Raw genomic sequence first — 19,646 nt, 5'->3', positions numbered from 1 at the left:
AAAGACAAAAAATTTATCGCAGTCATATTTATCGATAGCCAAGTGTGCCACACTTTGAAGCCGTGAATTAAAACAACGCCAAGTTTCGTCCGAGATGGCGGTTATTGAAACCTACGCGCCAATTTCAAATGCTATTTTATTTATGTATACCTTAAGCACGCCTGCAAGTTTAAAAAACTTTTATTAACAAGTCTTTCTTCTTGTATTGTGTTGTCGAAAAGCAATTTTGGTTGTTTATTATTTTAATATGTATTAGAAATGTAAAATTGGGCTTAAATCAAAACTAACTACAGACCGTTTTCGTATTTTGTTGATAAGCTCAAAAGAAATACAAATACAAATTACATCTAAAGATTACACCATAATCATAAAAAATGTATTACATATTAAATCGAACGTAGTTCGATGTTTACTTAAAAAGCTGTGACTATAAATGTGATTTATCATTGTTGTTTTTTTGAAATAATATTTGGTTTTTGCAAAAAGGAAGCCAAAGGCATACATATATATAAAAACAAATAACGCTAAATTTACGTTTTTAGATTTAAGTGTAGTACTAAATAAGTTTCCCGATTACGTTTTAGGCCAGCTATTCTTTCCTATATACGAGTATATATATTGACTGATATATTGTTTGTATAACTTTAAATATCGTATATATATTTATATTGTGTGTGTGTATATATATTTGTACACATTGGAAAGGCCTGAAAACATATCTATATATAGTTAGTATATAGGATCTATAGGTATTATTATGCAATACATTTGGCTACACACGAACTTGGAGCTAAATTAACCCGGTTGCTGACTGTGAATTGGATTAGTAATAAGTAACTAGGAGTGTTTCCTTACTCTCTCTTTCTCTCTCTCTCTATATATAGAATACATAAATGATATCGCTTATAGATCTAAACTACCTATCAAGTTGAATAGAATATTGCGTATATAATCTTATTTTTGATTTTCTATCATCAACTCTCTTGCGCTCTCATTTTAACTGTGCGTTAATGTGATTCCCCTTTATTTGCGAGCACCCACAACGGGGAGTCGGGACTTGGTTGCAGCAACAACTCCTGGAACTCCTGCTGCTGCTGCTCCTCCCGGCGGCGTATTGTCAAATGTGGAACTGCGCAGCAGCGTTGGACGTGTGCCACCATTATTCAAAGTATTGGAAGATTTCGTTTGTTGCGTCTTCAAATTGCTGACAGCCGATGGCTGCTTGTTGCCCTTTGTCTTGGCCTCGTCGACACGCTTCCAGATGTTGGCAATGCGACTCTGCGCTTGGTTAATCTTAGCGGCCGCCGCTGCCGCCGCCGTGTTGCCATTCAAATTGGAATTGCTGCGCGAGGGCGGCGTGGTTGAGGACACACGCGACGCTTGAGCGGCTACGCGTGATGCAGCCGCTGCTTTGGCGCTGGCCAGCCTAATATTTGTGTTGGCACGTTGTTGCTGTTGTTGTGGCATCACTCTTGTTGTTGTTGCTGCTGGCTTGCCAATGATGCGCTTCGGCGAATTCGCTTTAGCAGTGGCCACAACAGTTGTTGCTGCCTTGCTGGCTGCTGTCTTAACTGTGCAAGTTGTTGTTGTTGTTGTGCGCTTCATGGGCAGCTTGGAAGCGCGCTGCGTCGTTGGACTCAGTGCCTCCACAATGGGCACTTGTGCGTTTATGTTTGTGGGCTCATCCTTGACAAAAGTGCCTTGACGTTCCAGCCGAGGAGCTGGCGTTGCTTCTTCAGCTGCTGCTGCTGGTTTTGCTTCTTTTGTGGCTGTCGGTTTTGTTTCTTTAGCAACTGTTGTTGCTGCTCCTCCTGCAGTCTTCTTCTTCACTGGCAATCTCATTCCCGGCAATGCATTTCGCTTGGCAATCGTAGGCGACAACGTCTTGTTCTTAGTTGAGGCAGCAGCTGTTGCTGCCGCATTGCTGCTGTTGCGCTGACTCTGCATGCTGTAGGGCGAGATGTAAGCGGGCTTCTTGCGTCCACGCACCACTTTCACCGCCGCAGCAGGGTCCAAAGTGGGCGGTGGCGTTGCTCGCTTCACCACAGCGACTGCAGCGATTGGAGGCGTTATAGCGCGTCCATGACACGATTCCGTTTCCGAATTCTGATCGAGTTCACAACTTGGAGGATCATCTGGCTGCTGCTCCGGCTGTTGCTCCATCTGAGGCTGACCAAAGTTGATGTCTGTGATGTAGGTGAACTGCTGCATCATGGCGCGCATGGAGGACAATTGCTCGCTGACGCCATCATCATCATCGCCATGCTGTTGCAACAGTTGCCGCGGGCACTCAATTAACTGGGTTTTGTAGCGCTCCGAGCTGCCGCGTCTTCGTCCCTGCGCACGTGGCGTTGGCGTCTCCACAATCTCGATTTGCAGCGTCTCCTGAGCATCCTCTAGCGCACTGCTCGATATGGTGTACGTCTTGTAGCGATCTTTGGCCAGGCGACGCTTCTGCTTGGGCGTCAGCGTGCGTCGATTCGGTGACGGTGTCGTTCCTTGTTTGGGCGTTGACTCAGCCGAACTGAAATCCTCATTCATGGTGGCATCCTCCTCATCGTCGTAGTCACAGCAACTCTGCAGCATAGTCAGCGTCAACGTTTGATCATCGCAAGCAGCCGTCTCGTAGTTAGACACCGATATTGTGGTGGCCATGCTGCAATCCTCGCCAGCATCCGCCACCTCCGACTGTATGCTGTCCACGCTGATCATCGAGTCGAGCAGCTCGTCCATGAGCGACGGCGGCTTTATATTATCCAGCAGATTGCAGCTAGAGTTGACACTCTCAGCACTGCCTGCCAGCTGGCCAAGTGCACGCTTTGCCACCAAACCAGCGGGGAAAGCTTTGCGCGCAAATCTCGGTGATTTGCTGGGCAACGCTTGATGACGCAACGAACTCGGCTGCGTGTTGCAGGCGGAATTCAACGAATCCATGCCCGACGGCGGACGCACATTATCCAAATCCAGGCTGCCATTAATGCTGAATGTCAACTGCGCCGCAGTGCTGTCATTGTCATCATCGTCGTCGTCCGTTGTCTGCTGCAGTTGCTGCAGATTCTCGGCCAGCGCACGCGCCTCAAACGCAATCATTGTGGAGTTGGTCATCATCGAGGCGCTGGTGCCATTGAAGAGCAGCATACGCTGCTGCTGTTGATGTTGCTGCTGATGCAGTGCAGCCGCATTCTGCACTTGTCCGCCCAGCTGGAACTGCAGTTGAGGCTGTGGTGGCGGTGCATCAATGTGATCGGTTGTCAAGCCTAATGAGGGCATCGTTTGCGTCTCATTGGTTGGCGTTATTTCCACAAAATCATGCAGTTCCGGAGCCTCCGCTTGGGTGACCTCGACATCAGTTGGATCGTCGTCAAAGCTGAGCGAGGCCAGTTTCGGGGCCGTTTGACTGAGGCTGGGAAAGGAGACATCATTCGGACAACTGTGCTCGTTCCATGTGTTGTTGTTGCTGGTGTTGCTGTGCGTCTTTCGCTGACTTCGCGGACTCTCGCTGTGACTCTGACTGTTGCTCTGACTGTGTCGCAACTGCTCGGCGGATGTGACAAACTCAAGGGTTAAACGCTCCACGGATTTCAACATCAAATCGGGATCCTTGTGCTTATCGGCACCACTTGGTTTTGCTGCCTCTTTGTGCTCCTCGAGTCGAACGGAAGTGTCGAGTATAAATGATTGATTGGATTCATCGCTGGAGAGATCGTTGGGTCTAGACCCAATAACGGTCACGGGATCGATCGAGTTGTCTATCTCGGGACTTGGAGCTGGACTTTTTGCTGCGTCTGTGTCGATGTCGATGGCGTTGCTGCTGCTGCTGATGTTGTGGTTGCTGTATTGCTGAATGCTCTGGTTGCTGTTGCTGTAGAGAAGCTGCTGCTGCTGTTGATGATTGTGTTGCCTTTTCTTGCCTACGTCTGGAGCTGCTGATGCTGTGCTGTTGACACTTGCTGATGTAGTAGCTGCCATTGGGTGACACGGTTCCAATGCAGCTGCAGACGTAGCTGGCGCGTTTTTTGGCAACGCATTGATCTTCTTCGAGATGCCCGTATTGATGCACTCCATCAGCAGCTTCTCGTCCTTGCGCTCACGCTCTCGCTCCCTTTGCTGATGATGATGATGCTCCCGATGATGATGATGATGTCGCTCACGATGACGCTTCGATTGCGCAGGCAGCTGCACGGGCAACGAATCGTATTGCTTGAGATTGGGATTCGATTGAGCTGAGGCTGTGGCTGTCGACAACTGTTGCTGCTGCAGCTGAGCTCTGTTGCCCGGCTCCCTCGACTTGTACATGCCATTGAGTATGCACAGCTCAAACAGCGACTTGGATTGATTATCATTCGAGTCACTGGAATCCACTGAGCTGTAGGATTCCTGTTGCATTTGCTGCTTGCGTGCGCTCATGGCCGAGTTCAAGGAGCTCGCCGAGGTGGCCGCATTGATGGCTATGGGCTGTGAGCTGGAGCACAGCGAACTGGAGCGCTTGCTGCCCGAGGCCGTGGAGCTGAAGCCCAGATTCGACTTGGGGCGATTGCAGCCAGCGGCAATTGCCTGCGAGGAAACAAATTAATAAAGTGTTTAGTCAAGTTTATCCCCTGTAAAACTTACCTGACTTAGCAGATTGGTGTCATCCTCGGAGTCAATGGACAGTGAGCTGAGTGAGTCATCCTGCCAATGCGGCGGCCTACGAGTTGTCTCTGGAGCAGCCAATGGCACAGCTGATGGAGCAGCAGCCGCAAGTTCAGCGCTACAAGAAGAGTAAAGAAGTAAAGGATTTAGAAATTGTCATATTCAGATCAAATCTGAAGCCTTAAACCTTAGCTCACCTGCTCTGCTCCTTTAGCTGAACGGCTGGACCCACCAAGCTAGAACCCACTGTGAGATTGGACAGTCCAGAGACCACCGAGAAATTGCAGGGTGAATCCTCCACCAGATACTTGTTCATCTCGTCGTAGGCGCCGCTGCCACGCAACATGTCAAGAGCAGCAGGCAACGGAGCCGACTTCTTCATGCCATCGCGAATGCATTGCTGCAACACTCCGCCACAATCCGAAGCATTGGAGGACACATCATCGGATAGATTGAGCGAATAGCGCTGCGGCTGTTGTTGCTCTTGTGGCACGCCTGGCGTCGAGTTAATCGAGATGGCCGACAGATTGGTGTTGCTGCCCACCTTGGAGAGCAACGCTGGAGTGTCCTCGGTGCAATAGCTGTGTGTTGTTTCCTCTGCCAACGTGGTAGTGGGAGCAACAGCAGTAGCCACAGCAATGTTGCCTGCCGCTGTGCGTTGCATGCCCATGTTGATGCAGCTGGCCAGCAACAGTTCATCCTCCGCTTCCTTGTCATTTTCATCAGCCAACGGCTTCTCATCCTCATCGACAATGCTCAGATTACTGAGACTGGTGGCATTCGAGAACTGTGCCGGCGTATGCTCCACATTGAAGCTGCTCAAATCATCTTCAAAGACGCTGCGCAATGGGCGTTGCGTGACCACCGCAGGTTGGAGAGGATTAGCGCTTGCGACGCTGATGCGACGCGGCGATTGCGGCATGCTTTGTGTGGGCGAATCGGGCAGCTCCGATGGCGAAATGACTCCGCTGGCCAAGCGACTAAAATCACTGACCACAGAGCTCTTGTCATCGCACGTGGCATCCACATCCACGTCCAGCGAGTCCATGGAGCTGCGACGTGAGAACATTAGCGGTGTGTCCAGCGCTGAATTGTTAGCCACAGATTTCAGTTGCTGTTCCTGCTGAGGTTCCACTTCTTGCTGTTGTTGCTGCTCAATGGGCAGCTGCTCCTGTTCCTGCTGTTGCTTTTCAGTCTCGACTGGTTTCACTGGAGCTACGACCTTGCCCGGTTCATCCAGACTGCTCAGCGAATCGTAGCGGCTAAAGTAGCCTGGCGTTCCCTCCTCACAGTAGTTGATTGGTTTCTCCGGCGTATACGAACCGGAGGCACATTGCGGCACCTTTGTGGCGGGCTTCTTGGCTGTCGGTTTCTTTGTGGCTGCTTCTGCTGCCTCCTGTTCCTTAAGCTCAGCTGGCGGCGACACCTCCGCTTCTGTTTCCACTTCAGCCTTGGCGGCCAAACGCAAATCGGTCACCGATGCTGCATTTGATATGACATAGGGCGTATCTTCGGTCTGATAACACTTGACGCTGTCATCCAGTATGAGCAGTATTTCCTGTGAAGCATCCGCCTCCTCTTGCTGACCCACAGCTGCCTTAACTGGCGCCTGCTGCACTGCCGTCGACTCCAGCTGATTCTCCGCATAGCGCAGACTGAAATCCGTGGGTTGATCCAAGTCCGTTTCCTGATATGTGGTCGTTGTTGTCTTCGCCGTCGCCGCTTCACTATACTTGACCGAATAGTCAATGGGTTGCTCCTCAATGGCATCCGCCTGCTGCTGCAGATCGTCGAGTTCAAAGTTTCCCGGACGTTGCGTTGAATCCGAACGCATTAGATGCTCATAGGCTGTGTCCGATTTGGCCGAGTAGACAGAGTCACGACTCTCGCTCTTGGTGAGCAAAGCTGAGCGCGATAAACGCGGCGGATGACGACGCGAAGCTCCGGCTGCAGCTGTCGATGAAGTCGTTGATTTATTTCCCGTGTTGCTGTCGAGATTGTCGCAGGTCTCGGCATGTCCCTGACCCAACTCCTGTTGCAGAGCCTTCTGCTTGCGTGCCTTGAGCGTCGGCAACTGTTTCAGTCCCATGGAACGCGCTATGGGATCCAATTGCTCTTGATTCTGTACAGCGGGGCGAAAATTCAGCAGATTCTTCAGAGCCGACGAGCTGCCCTCGGAGATCATGGCGTGCTTGGAGTGTATCAACGAACGCAACATGGGCACCGCTCCATTGTCCCACAGGAACTTCTGATCCTCCGGACAACGGGCTGACAAGTTCCACAAAGTGCCGCATGAATTACTGACAACCGTCAAACTCTCCGACTTCAGTTGCTGCAGAAGTATGGCCAAACAATTGTGCTGCCTCAAGATCTGTCTATAAGGTTCGCAGACCGCAATATGACTCGAGACATTGCGCAATATGCCGCCAGCGTTCTCAATGATCTTCAGCGTCTTGCTCGGTCCCTCATAGCTCAACATGCCAACGAGAAAAGCCAACGCTCCATCGACGGCACAAAACTCTGCCTTGTTTGTGCTGCAATGCGCGGAAAGATTCCACAGCGCCGACAAAATTGCCTTCAACGTGTTCTCGCTCTTATTACGCATGGCTGCCTTGGCCAAAGCGGTCACCGTCCCAATCTCATTGAGCACTGCCTTCATGTTGCTGTCAGCGCGCCACGATAAATTGCGCAACACACTCGCCGTAACCTGGAGGAGATCATCTGGTCCCGTGGTGTCCAGCTGGGCGACCAGCGCCTCCATAAACTGCTTCTGACCGCAGAGCAAAGCTTTATTGTTCTCATCACCAAACGTGAGATTGGTTAGAGCCATTAAAGCATAGCGACGCAACGAATTGCAGCATTGATCCTCCGGCTTGGGACCGTGTACCGCATGATCCAAGTGCACCAGATTCGGGATGACTTGCAACGCACCCAAATCGCACATGGCATGACGATGCTCCTCATCGAAGCTAACTTTCATCAGGGATGAAATTGCCGCCAAAGGATGTCGATCGGAGTCATCGGCAATTGCCTCGCCGCCACTTTGCAGCAACGTCTTCAGAAAGTTGCAATAGTCTACAATTTGATCGAGCAAACGCAACACTTTAGCCTCCCTCCGGCCGGCCTTCTCATCCGGATGACTGTGCACCACATTGTGGAGGGCCAAGCTGGCGCATTTGCGCACCTCTTGCTCATTGTCCGGGGCATGCATCATCTGCACCAGCAGGGGCATGCAACCCGAGCGTCGCAGCGTGGCACAACTTTGCGCATTCGCCGAGAGTTCGAGAAACTTCTTGGACATCTCCAGAGGATCGTTAGAGCCCAGCATCGAGAGCAACGAGTAAACACATTCCACTTTGGCGCCCAACGTGGCGTCCACATCCGAGCTGCTTGTCCAGGCGGCGCCTTTGGGCAGACGCGGCAACACAGGCGCCGCATCGCCATCCAAGAAACGCGACAACGTATACGAAGGTTCCTTGCTGCGCGACACACGTCCCACCGCATTCACAGCGGCCGGCGAACCCAAACGTTGAGGTGGCAGCAGCTCCTGTTGTTGCTGCTGTTGGGCCGACTGCCGCTCAAAATTGCGATCGAGACTGCGATGCTCGCGCAACTCCTGGGCCAGCATATAGTCGGGTGCAATGGGATTCTCGTCGAGAAAATGCTTCGCAGGCGGCTTCTTCGACCCCACAACGCCGCCAGCGCCGGCGCTTTGGGTAAAGTGCAGCGTATTGTCGTCCTGGGTGAACTCCTTCTTGGTATAACCACTGGCGGCCAGCTCGTAGTCACTTATTTCGCCATCCCGCTCGTATTTCTTGTCCATTTTCAGCTGCTCACCGGCAGCCGCTCGATGATTGTAGCCACTGTAGCTATCCTCGTAGTCGGGCGGCGCCGCTGCGTCGTAGTCGAGAAAATGCGGCTTACGTTCCAATTCCACCACATCAACATCCACATCTTCGACATCGTCATCGAGACTGATGCCAGCCATGGCTGACACAATGTTCGTCGTCGTCATCGTCGTTGCCTGGCGACCAGCGGCATCGTCGCCGGCGACATCCTCGAGCTGCAGCTCGGGCTGCAACATGACCACTTCACCTGGTTCACGAAGTGTATGAAGTGCAACGTCTTCAATGCGTCATGGCCTGCAAATAGAAGTGGGAAGAAAGATTGTGTGGCGAGTCAGAGAGGCGTATTCAGTTTTCAGTTTTGCAGTTCTTTTTGTTATAAATTTAGTGGTGGTGAGTGGACCAGAGCTCTCGACATCGCGTCTTCGCCAAAATGCTATTTATAGCCCAAAATAGCGAGGCATTCCGGCCCGACACCAGTTGGCCAACATGAGCCCTTAACCGAGACGCGAGACGAAGACGAGACGCTAGGCGACGATCAACGCAATCAACGCGGATGCAGACAACAACTATACAACTATACACAACGTTGAAGTCGCGGCGGCTCCACAAAATATCAGGTGTAAGCTCGAGTGTGCGGTCGCCTTGCCAAAGCTGTCATAAAATGCAACAAGTTACACACACACACATTCAAACCATTACACGCATGTGGAGCACAACAAATTGCAACGACTTGTAAATGCCCTTTAAATATAACTTTGAAGAGTTTTTTTTTTATTATAATATTAAATCTAGTTTTTTTGAACACTACATTTAATAGAGAAGTGAGTCTCTATTAAGTGGATTTTTTTTTTTTGTAACCTAAGTTAATTATAAGTTAACTGTATAGCAAGTAAATTAATAACTTGCTACCTTATAAAGCAGCTTGAAAGATATAGTATACATCAATTATTAAATTATTAGTTAAAAAAAATATTTGCTACTACTGTAAGTGCTCTTTAAATAGTAATTTGAAGAATTAAGAAAGTTAAGTTTTATTTATAGCTCAATAAAAAAATTTTAGTTGCTATATTCATGAAATATTTATTGACCTATTTTTTAAAATCTTTAATACAATCGTAATGCAATTTGCCTGAATTATACATTAGTAAGTTAATTATGTATGCCGAAATATGACATTAAAAATTGCAATTTTAGAGAAAAATAAACTGTATTTAATGAAGACTGAAGTCTTTTTTAGTTAAAAACAAAAATTTAACTTTTAAATTAATTATTATTATTTTTTATGATATATTATTAAATTATTACACAAAAAATAAAATAAAATAACGGGGTAGTAATGTTTTAATGTATGTGAATTTTTTCGATTATCATTGAACATATTTATAAGATGCATAACCATAATCTGTAATCTTTATTCCGATCTTTTAAAGCGTATATATTGATTTTCTTTTTAATATTGCCAAATTTAAAAGCTTTCTAGCTCTAAAATAAAAGTAAGTTACAAGTTTTGTCACTTTCAGGTTTTTTTTTCTTTATATCCTACTTCATGTTGAACTTTGCAAGTTTGAACTTTTTGCTGGCCATTTGACATGGCATTGAACTTTTGAGGAACACTTGTTCAGGTCAACACACTATTATGTTCATTTAAATACACTGTAATTGGTGTACAAATCCCTTTTGACCGGTCCCATGTCGAATGCTTCTCAAGTGCGTTGTGCTTAAATTCTTTTCGACCATTTCTAAGCATTGCCCCTTGACTTTACTATGAGAAGAAGTGTCTTCTCAATTGGGTTGAAAACAATTACGAAAATTAAGAATTTAGTGGTAAGAGGCTCTCGAAACGGATTATTGGATTGTTATCCAATAAATGAGTAAATTAAAAAAACATTTTTGAGGCAATTGTCGAATTGAGATAGTGCTTCGATATACCCGTTGTTGTTCCAAATGTGGCATTTATATTGTGACTTATAACTGGTGAAATAGTAAGAAACGCAATCATCATTATGATCATGATTAGCTGGCGCTGCATCTTTTTAGAAAGTTAGCGGTTCGTCGACGTCGCCGTCGACTTTTTGCGGAATTTCCAGTGCATGAAAAAGATACAGATGCGTTTTCAGCTGCTTAATTTCCATTGTTATTGTTGTTAGCTCGCTGATGTAGTTGTTATTGTTAGCTTCTGTTGTTGTTGTTGTTATATTTCTCATTTGAGCTGCCGTTGAGTTATGCGCTTAAAACTGATGCATTTCTTATTGCAGCGGCGCATGCGCCATATAATTGCCTATATGCGTATGTAACTAGGTGTGTGCGCATGTATGTGTGTGTGTGTGACATGATTAAATTTGAGATTCTCAGACTAATTTAGGGTGACCCTCTAAATAACAATGCACACATACACATCATTCTTTCGGCTCCAATTGGCAAATTCATCAAAATCGAATTGGAATTCTCTATTTGTTATTTATTGTAATTGGATAATAGCGGAATTCGAGAGCATGACAATTTGCCGGCACTGGATAAGACCAAACCACCGCTGTTCATCATTCACACACAAAGTCAGGAAATCACGTGCATAATTTTGCGTTTTTGCCAAATACGTATGAATAAGCTTAACAGAAAATAAGTGCTTACTCAACAACCAACCAAGCAACTTTTCTGACCCTCTTACAAATTAAGTACAACAATTTTACGTATTTCTTTATTCTGATAAGCAGCAGCTACTATCTCTGATTAAAGTTTCGTGTGAATGATAAATGGTATGCGAGGCTACACCGTCCAAAAACAAAATAAACTTATTGGGGTAACATTCAACTGCTCTCAATACGAACGAAATTATGGTAACACTGAACTGATCCAAAGGAGCAGCTTAAATAAAAGGGGGTAACACTGTTTATGCTTTCCGTGTTAATGCAACTGCTTAAAGCTGTAATTTAAACGACGTGTTAATTGCCGCCTATAGCGTAATTTATTGCAAATTTTATACTCATAGTTTTTACTACTTTTTTTTGCTGCACAGTGTAGGCACAATTACTTATGTATGTTACATAGCCGGCATTTTAGCTTGTCTAATGAATCAACAGTTCATCAATTAGTCGATGCCCATACATTGTTTGTATGCATGTGTGTGAGCTCATTGGCAAGTACCACAAAGAATGTGCAAATATGTATGCGTCACTAGTCTAGTCAGGCGCCGCTCCTCCCTCGCTGTCTTCAGTGTCATTAACCGGCCAGTCAAAGCAACAACACAGACCCATCTACACATGCTTATGTGTAAGAGTAGTAGTTGTATATGTAAAAGTACACCACAAAAGGAAGCGACGTTTTGGCTTGGCACACATTTTGCATACCGAAAATCCAAACGCCAGAACTATCGCAGCAGAAAACAGAGAGCGAGCGAATGATTGAAGATGGCGCAGCAACGAATGGGGGCAAAAGAAAGAAAAGGGAGGGAGCTGGCATACCATTAAAAAAGACATGATGGAAATATGCGCAAATATAAAGTCGATATAACAATAGTGAGCAGAATAGCGACAGCTAAATACTCTAGCAAAGCAACACAACCATTCTTATTCGAATAATGGCCATTTATTTAAAATAAATTAAATTGTTTTTATTTTACAAAAAAAATGAATAACTGCAAACTATTTATAATTTTATTTAGCTAAAATATTTAGGAGGCTGGCGAAATATTTGCATCCATAGCCACAAAACATACACACACACACACACACACACACTTGTAAATGCCCATGCCCATTATATAGATTATGGCATCCACCAAAACAGTCTCCTTCGCCGCTATGCAAAATTATAGCACTCACTCGCTGGTCACATAATAAAAGTACGCGCGCCTATTCCCATAAATATATATGTATGTGTGTGTATTGCTGTTGTATGTGTGAGTCGGTTTAATGAACGTCATTCGCTTTTGTTGTTGTTTTTATTATTGCTTTTCATTTTTTTGTGTTGTCCAGTTTGTTGTGTTGTCTCTCTCTATCTCTGCTCGAGAGATCATGATTATGTAAATTGAAGGCAAAGTAAAAGGGAAACTAAATACTATAACTATCCGGCTGCGACTGCAAAAACAATAAAATAAATATAACAGCGCGTCAAACCCTTAAAGCGTGCCTAATAAATACATTCACATATTTGAATGTACATACATGCATGTGTGTGTGTACTTTTCGGTATTTAGCAGTTAATTTGCGCATGCAACTGAAATACGAATGCACAAACAATTTGCTAAATGATTAATTATGTTGTTAAACAAGAGCAAGAGAAATTACTAAATATCAATTAGGTGCGCCACATTCACTTTTGCAATAACAACAACAAAATACAGAAGCGGCGTTTACACACACACACATGCGCGGCTCAAATTGCTGATAAAGGAGTCTGCAGCAGCTTGAGAACAAACACAAATACAGATGCAGATATTTTACACCCACACTCTTACACGGTACAAGGCGCAGCCGCTCACGCACGAAAATACACACACACACATGCATTCGCGCCCATTGTCACAATTGGACTTTATTGATTTTTCCTGTAAAAGGAATACATATGTATGTATGTAAGAACGAAGAGGAGCAAAAGACGCAGAGAAACAACATGTCAAGCTGTTCATTAAAGTTTTTAATTAAAAGACGCACACTTCAAAACTAAAACATATCATTGCCATAAAAAGTTGAGGGGGAAATGACTGTAAACATTTCTCATTTATTTCTGTAGGTTTTGTCACATGCATACATACAAACAAAAAAAAAGATGATTCTTATTGAGACTCCCACACAGACAAGTTTAGTGCATACCTTGACCAAAAAATCAGTTCTTAACAGCTTGAAGCAGCTGTTGGCTTGAGCAGACTCATTTCACACTTTATCTTAGATGTTGTTTACTTTCAGCGCGATTGCATTTATTTATAATTCTTACACAGTTCGCGATAAAAACAAATAAGAAGCGCACGTATAATGCGTTAATTTGCAAGAAAAGCAGACCGTCCGAACGCAACGACTTCAAGTGGCACGGCCAAAAATGGACTAGTTTGTGTTGCCCTCAGCCTAGAGGTGACACCGATCCGATTTACTTGGGAAAATATCGATTGGTTTCAATCGAGCTTAATTGGTGTTTTCTGCGTATAGGGAAATTTTCAAAAATCCATTAAAAAGATCCAATATTATTATTTGCTTGTTTTATTTATATTTTCAAATATATAAATTAAACATGTCTCTCCATTTATAATAAAAATTTTGTTCGTTGTAGAATGAATTTTATACTAAAATTATCTTACCTCACTTCGACTCCAATAAGAAAGTCATAAAAATCACAAAAAATCCTTATCAAAATATATCGAATATTGAATTAATCGAAACACTTATTAGGAATTTTATTTTAAAAATACACATATGTTTATTTGTTATCGAAAGATAAAGCATTGTAATTTAATGCAAATGTGAAATTAAACAAATTTTAATAGTTTTCAAAGTAGTAACTGTATATTATCAGTAAGGTTCGATAATCTGTGGCGGTCGGACGATACTACCCGAGCAAACAATCCCAAACAAAAAAGGAAATTGCAAATCATTAGCCGAACAAACAAAGTAGCAGCCAATCCTTAAGGCAAATAAATAATAAATTAAAAATATGGAACAAATGGACGTTGATGTGGACCTGTCGGCGAAGCCGAGCACTTCATCCACGGCAGCAGCGGCAGCGTCCGGCGATGCGGCTGCAGCCGGCAGCAAACAACAACAGCAGCAGGCGAAGGGCAACATTATGGCTGCAGCTGGAACAATTGCATCGGTGACCATTTCACTGCATCCACTGGTTATCATGAACATTTCGGAGCACTGGACACGCTTTCGGGCGCAACACGGCGAGCCGCGACAAGTGTATGGCGCACTGATTGGCAAACAAAAGGGACGTAACATTGAGGTGATGAACTCGTTTGAGTTGAAAACCGATGAAATAGCAGATGAAACCATTATTAACAGAGACTACTACAACAAGAAGGAACAGCAATACAAGCAGGTAACAATCCACAATTCACTGACAGTTTTCTATGTAACCTATATATTCATATATGTATTAAAAATTCAGGTGTTCAGCGATCTGGACTTTATTGGCTGGTATACAACTGGTGACAGTCCAACTGCCAGCGATATAAAGATTCAGAAACAAATCGCCGAGATTAATGAGTGTCCCATCATGCTTCAGCTGCATCCGTTGGCACGCAGTGTCGACCAGTTGCCGGTGAAATTGTTCGAATCGCTCATCGATCTGGTGGATGGGGAGGCAACCATGCTGTTTGTGCCTCTCACCTACACATTGGCCACCGAGGAGGCGGAACGCATTGGTGTCGACCATGTGGCCCGTATGACAACCAATGAATCTGGCGAGAAGAGTGTGGTTGCCGAGCATTTGGTTGCCCAGGATAGCGCTATTAAAATGCTCAATGAGCGCATTAAGATCGTTTTGAAATACATTAAAGATGTCGAGGCGGGCAAACTTCAAGCGAATCAGGAAATATTGCGTGAGGCATATGCGCTGTGCCATCGACTGCCTATCATGCAGGTGCCAGCGTTCCAGGAGGAGCTCTACACGCAGTGCAACGATGTTGGCTTGATCAGTTATCTGGGCACGTTGACCAAGGGCTGCAATGATATGCATCAGTTTGTAAACAAATTCAATATGCTGTACGATCGTCAGGGATCCTCGCGACGCATGCGTGGGCTGTATCCTTAAAAAAGAAATTAACTAATTATACACGAAAAGCAAAATATATATATATTCAATTTCCAATTCAATTTAATTGCTGCCTATTAAAAATGATGCCACACGAATCGAATCGACAATTTCAATGCATTTTTTTATTATTGTTTGTTTGCAAACTACACAGTTGGAATTTTTAAGCAGGGGATTTTCACTTCGGTGAGCTTTTCCTGCTCCACATCCAGCTCCACGAGCTACCTTAAATTCAATTCAATTAAATACGTTTCAATTAATGCGGTGGGGCGGCCAATAAACTGCCTGCTCTTTTCTAATGATTATAATCGTCCAGCTTTATGTTGGCCGAATATTGTTGCATGAATTCCACCTCCAGGGGATGCATCTCCTTGGCGGGTATGATCAGCGAATGCAATGGGCCACCCAAATCGGTGGCACGCATGCCATGCAAAGTGCTCACAACAATCTGTTGCGTATCCTGCCCCACTCGGGCCAAACCCACGCACAACGATTGCTCATTCAAGACTGTATTCCGCTCTAGGGCATCCTTCTTCTCGACAATCGCGAGTAGTTGCTGGGCCGCCTCAGCGACGCTCATAAAACGTGGCGGCATGTATTCCTTGCGTTTGCGCATCAACGACTCGGGGGTGGGCTCCTTAACCTTGATGTCGAGCAGACATAGCGTGTGCATGTTGTGCAGGCGATTCAATTTGATTTTATCATAGAAACTATCCGGTTTCCAGGTTTCGTCCCAATACGGTATCGAGACAGTTTCACCGAATTTATACAGCTGCAGGCCACAACAGCCGATGGCATTCATGATGGACGCATTGTGAATGACCTTGTAGGGAATGTTCTTCTCCTTGGCGCGCAATATGAAATCTGTGTGTGTTGTTGCGCCAAATGGATCGCCAACCACAAGCAGAGCTACATCGGCTTCGGCGGCACCAGCGAGTATTTCATCAGCGCCCTGTTCGACCAAATCACGGTCAGCGAGCAGTACAGGACGTCCATAGAATTCTTGCTAAAATCGCAAAGCGAAATAACAAATAATCGTATTAACAAAACATTGCAACTACATCGAAAATTTATATATATGCATGCACTCACCATATCCTCAAGGCTACAGCCCAGAATTGAGGTATACATTTCCAGGTACACACGACTACATTGCTTCACAATTTCAAGGCCTTTCACTGTAATATCCTTGATATCGCCCAGACCCAGTCCAATCAGATAGAACATTTTTGTTTTGTGCGTGTTATTACTATTGCTATTATTCACAAGTTGTGCTATTTGATTGGCTGTGTGTATGTTTGAGTGCGTGTGTGTGTTTTTGTGTAATTTAGCAAAAGAAATGCTTGCGAATTTTTGTGTTGAAACCGACACGTGCCTCTCTCTGTCTATGTGTATTGGATTTGCACCTCGCTTGTTGCTTCTTCACGCGCGGACGACGCGATTGCACTAACATCTGTTTAACAGTGTTGCCATGACCGCCATTTTAGCCAATTTGATAAAGTGGCGCTCAAAAAAATTATTTTATGTGGTCACACTGCATTACATTTTTTATTGCAATTAATTACAATTTTAGCATAGTAAATTATAAAACCATAAATCGAAGCAAATTAATATAGCTTAATTAAGCTTTATTTGTTATATTTCGATTACAAATAATGGAAATGCCGCTTTTAAAACGCATATACTGAAATTAATACTATATATTACAGCAATAGTGTTGTGCAATAAATTGAAAGTCGAGTTTAAAAAGATTAAGTTAACTTCTGAAAACAATGTTTTAAATTATTAAATATTGTTCAATTTAGACAGAAAACAAAAAATTAAGTCATAAACTGAGTGTTCTTGCACTTATTTGCAAAGTGAGTGGTATATTTTGCAATGTGATATATAGTACGTTTTTAAATATTAGCTACGGTCACGCTGTTTTACTTCTATTCTCCACGTGCGGCTGTTCATCGTTTTTATTTTGCTTGTTAGAAACTTTGTTTTTTAGTAGATAATAAATAATAAGCTATTGCAAAATGCCGCCGGTTAAAAAGCCAAAACCTAATCAGATTAAAAGGCCCGCATCTCCAATCAAAAAAGCTGATCAAAAGATAGCTGTAATTTCAGGACAGGTGAGTTTACAAGCAAACCGCAAGATGAGAACAGCCAACAACGGTAAACGGTCTTCATTTTGACAGCTAAAGAAACGACTTCCGAAAGCCAAGAACGAAGCCAAACGTCCGGAACGTGGCGTCGTCTTGGTTAAGCATTTGCCCCATGGCTTCTTTGAGCAACAGTTGCGTCAATATTTCCGACAATTTGGCAATGTGACACGCTTGCGTTTGGCACGTTCGGAACGCACGGGCGGCAGCAAAGGATTCGCTTTCGTTGAGTTCGAGTATCCGGAAGTGGCCAAAGTGGCCGCCGATACCATGGACAATTATCTAATGTTCCAGAAGGTGGTGAAGGCCACTTATATACCTCCGGAGAAGCAAAATTTCAACTACTTTAAAACCTCAGTAAAACGTGTTAAAAATAAGGTAAGAAACCTTTTAATAAATGGTTGTATAATTTAATAACCAATTTTGTGTTTAGGCTGGCAAAGACATCTATGTGTCGTCAGTGACCAAAGCCACACAGAAGAGTGTAAAGAAGCTGAACAACTGGAATGAAACCACCTGCCAGAAACGCACTGTGGCTGGAATGAGGAAGCTCAAGGATTTGCAAAAGAAATATAAACATTTGGGCATTGATTTCAAAACATTGTTGGTTGAGCCACAACAGAAATCCAAGGAAGATAAGCCCACAACTGCCAAGAAGTCAAAGAAGCAAAAGAAGGAGCTGGAGCTTGAGGATTTGCTGGGCAACACCATTAACGATGACTCTGAAGACGAAGATTATGTGGATGATGAAGATGAGGATGAGGATGCAGATGAGACGCTGCTGACCGTTGAAAGCGCTGAAGAGGACGAGAGCGACGATGATGATGAAGATGACGAAGAAGAGGAAGAGGAGGAAGAAGTGGCATCGCCGCCACCCAAAAAGTCGCAAAAGAAAAAGAAAAATACGGCCGAGGAGCGTTTGAGTGATCTGCTCAAGCGCAAACCCGGCTCGGGTGGCGTGCAGAAAAAGAAGGCTTCTGCCCCCGCTGCTAAAGTGAATAAAAAGGCTGCCACACAACCGCTGAAGCTTGCGGCAGCCAAGCAATTGGCCAAACCGCTGCAGAAAGTGGGCAAGAAGCTAAAGAAGAAGTAATTATATATATATTCTCTTATATTAAGACATTAAACATTTGTAAATCGTAAACTATTGTGACTTTGTCGTCTCGAGTTTGATGCGTTTGCACTTCATGCGACGATTCTGGAACCAGACCTTCACCTGACGTTCGCTCAGCTCCAAGGCCACAGCAATTTCATAGCGACGCAGACGTGTCAAATAGTTGGAATAACAGAACTCGGCTTCCAGCTGCTTAAGCTGCGCTTTGGTAAAAGCTGTGCGCTCCTTGCGATGTGATTGCAATGACGTCTTGGCGTTGTCCTGGATTGCGGTTGCTGCTGTCTCCAAACTGGCTGCCAACTGCACCGCATCCCAATCGTAGTTGGCAGCCTCATTTGACCAGGCGGCTTCTACAGCATGACTTTGACCGTAGTTACAATTGTATTCCACATAGCCTTCGCTTGTCCAGCACTTGGTGACGTTTAAACAGTAGTATGAGGATAAATCAGAATTCGAGTTGGAGCTGGAGTTCTTCATGTTGTTGATCCTTACGCTTGCACTCACTAATTAGTACTGAACGCTTGCGAACTCACGAAACGTCTTATTAAAGCGACTTTGCGACTTCGGCTTTGCGTTCGATTGGCTCAATCTGTTTTTCCACTTAACTGTAAATGATGTGCTGCTGATATGATAATTGTGCGCAACATCTGGATAGAGACGTCGCGTGCGCTCATCTTTCTTCCTCTCCGTTCCACTTGCCGCTTACTTTCTGAGCGATTATGACACCCACAAAGTATGTTGTTGTTATTTTAGAAGCATATGCCCGGTCTGCGAGCTCTTGTCAAAACAACAATACGCAATACAAAACGGAAGTAGCTGCAGAGCGCATGTGTGGCAGTGTCTCTTCTATCTATCATAACATGAGTCAAGTGCTTTGTGTGTCCAACAATTATCTAATGCTCATAAAAATCTCTTTCTGTCGATTATCGCCTTTTTATAACGACACATATCAATAGCACGCTCTTTAAAGTTCTTACAGATCATTAGACTGCGTTACGGAGCGCATATCCAGGCTTGAACTTACTTGTAATGCTGTATAAATGAATTCAACTAATGCAATGTTGGAAAGAAGTTCTAAACATAAGGTGCTCTATACAATTCAAATCAAGTTAAATTTTGCGCCTAGTTTTACGACATCTGGCAACACACTCCAAACTGTTCCCG

General features: G+C 44.6%; 5 protein-coding genes across 5 annotated transcripts; 2 read left to right on the top strand and 3 right to left on the bottom strand.

Annotated features, from left to right (window-relative positions):
• Window positions 1-207: 207 nt before the first annotated feature.
• LOC132784413 (adenomatous polyposis coli protein) lies at window positions 208-13,524 on the bottom strand. The gene is made up of 4 exons (XM_060790021.1): window positions 13,289-13,524; window positions 4,830-8,774; window positions 4,612-4,750; window positions 208-4,554 (listed from the first exon to the last, which is right to left on the bottom strand). Exons 2-4 carry the CDS (start codon window positions 8,714-8,716, stop codon window positions 1,024-1,026), a joined length of 7,557 nt encoding a protein of 2,518 aa, XP_060646004.1. The 5' UTR covers window positions 8,717-8,774; window positions 13,289-13,524; the 3' UTR covers window positions 208-1,023.
• A 359-nt stretch (window positions 13,525-13,883) lies between these two features.
• LOC132785722 (COP9 signalosome complex subunit 6) lies at window positions 13,884-15,325 on the top strand. The gene is made up of 2 exons (XM_060791946.1): window positions 13,884-14,507; window positions 14,577-15,325. The coding sequence occupies exons 1-2, from the start codon at window positions 14,121-14,123 to the stop codon at window positions 15,219-15,221; spliced, it is 1,032 nt and encodes a 343-aa protein (XP_060647929.1). The 5' UTR covers window positions 13,884-14,120; the 3' UTR covers window positions 15,222-15,325.
• Window position 15,326: 1 nt separating this feature from the next.
• LOC132785723 (diphthine methyl ester synthase) lies at window positions 15,327-16,677 on the bottom strand. The gene is made up of 2 exons (XM_060791947.1): window positions 16,314-16,677; window positions 15,327-16,227 (listed from the first exon to the last, which is right to left on the bottom strand). The coding sequence occupies exons 1-2, from the start codon at window positions 16,446-16,448 to the stop codon at window positions 15,517-15,519; spliced, it is 846 nt and encodes a 281-aa protein (XP_060647930.1). The 5' UTR covers window positions 16,449-16,677; the 3' UTR covers window positions 15,327-15,516.
• Window positions 16,678-17,141: 464 nt separating this feature from the next.
• Window positions 17,142-18,512, top strand: LOC132786365 (MKI67 FHA domain-interacting nucleolar phosphoprotein). Its single transcript, XM_060792875.1, has 3 exons — window positions 17,142-17,338; window positions 17,405-17,746; window positions 17,802-18,512. Exons 1-3 carry the CDS (start codon window positions 17,243-17,245, stop codon window positions 18,459-18,461), a joined length of 1,098 nt encoding a protein of 365 aa, XP_060648858.1. The 5' UTR covers window positions 17,142-17,242; the 3' UTR covers window positions 18,462-18,512.
• Window positions 18,483-19,005, bottom strand: LOC132786366 (homeobox protein MOX-1). Its single transcript, XM_060792876.1, has one exon. It carries the CDS (start codon window positions 18,957-18,959, stop codon window positions 18,513-18,515), a length of 447 nt encoding a protein of 148 aa, XP_060648859.1. The 5' UTR covers window positions 18,960-19,005; the 3' UTR covers window positions 18,483-18,512.
• Window positions 19,006-19,646: the final 641 nt, after the last annotated feature.

The sequence above is a fragment of the Drosophila nasuta genome, chromosome 2R (genome assembly GCF_023558535.2).
Source record: "Drosophila nasuta strain 15112-1781.00 chromosome 2R, ASM2355853v1, whole genome shotgun sequence".
Classification (NCBI taxonomy): Eukaryota; Metazoa; Arthropoda; class Insecta; order Diptera; family Drosophilidae; genus Drosophila; species Drosophila nasuta.
This window is presented reverse-complemented; position numbering and strand designations above follow the sequence as displayed.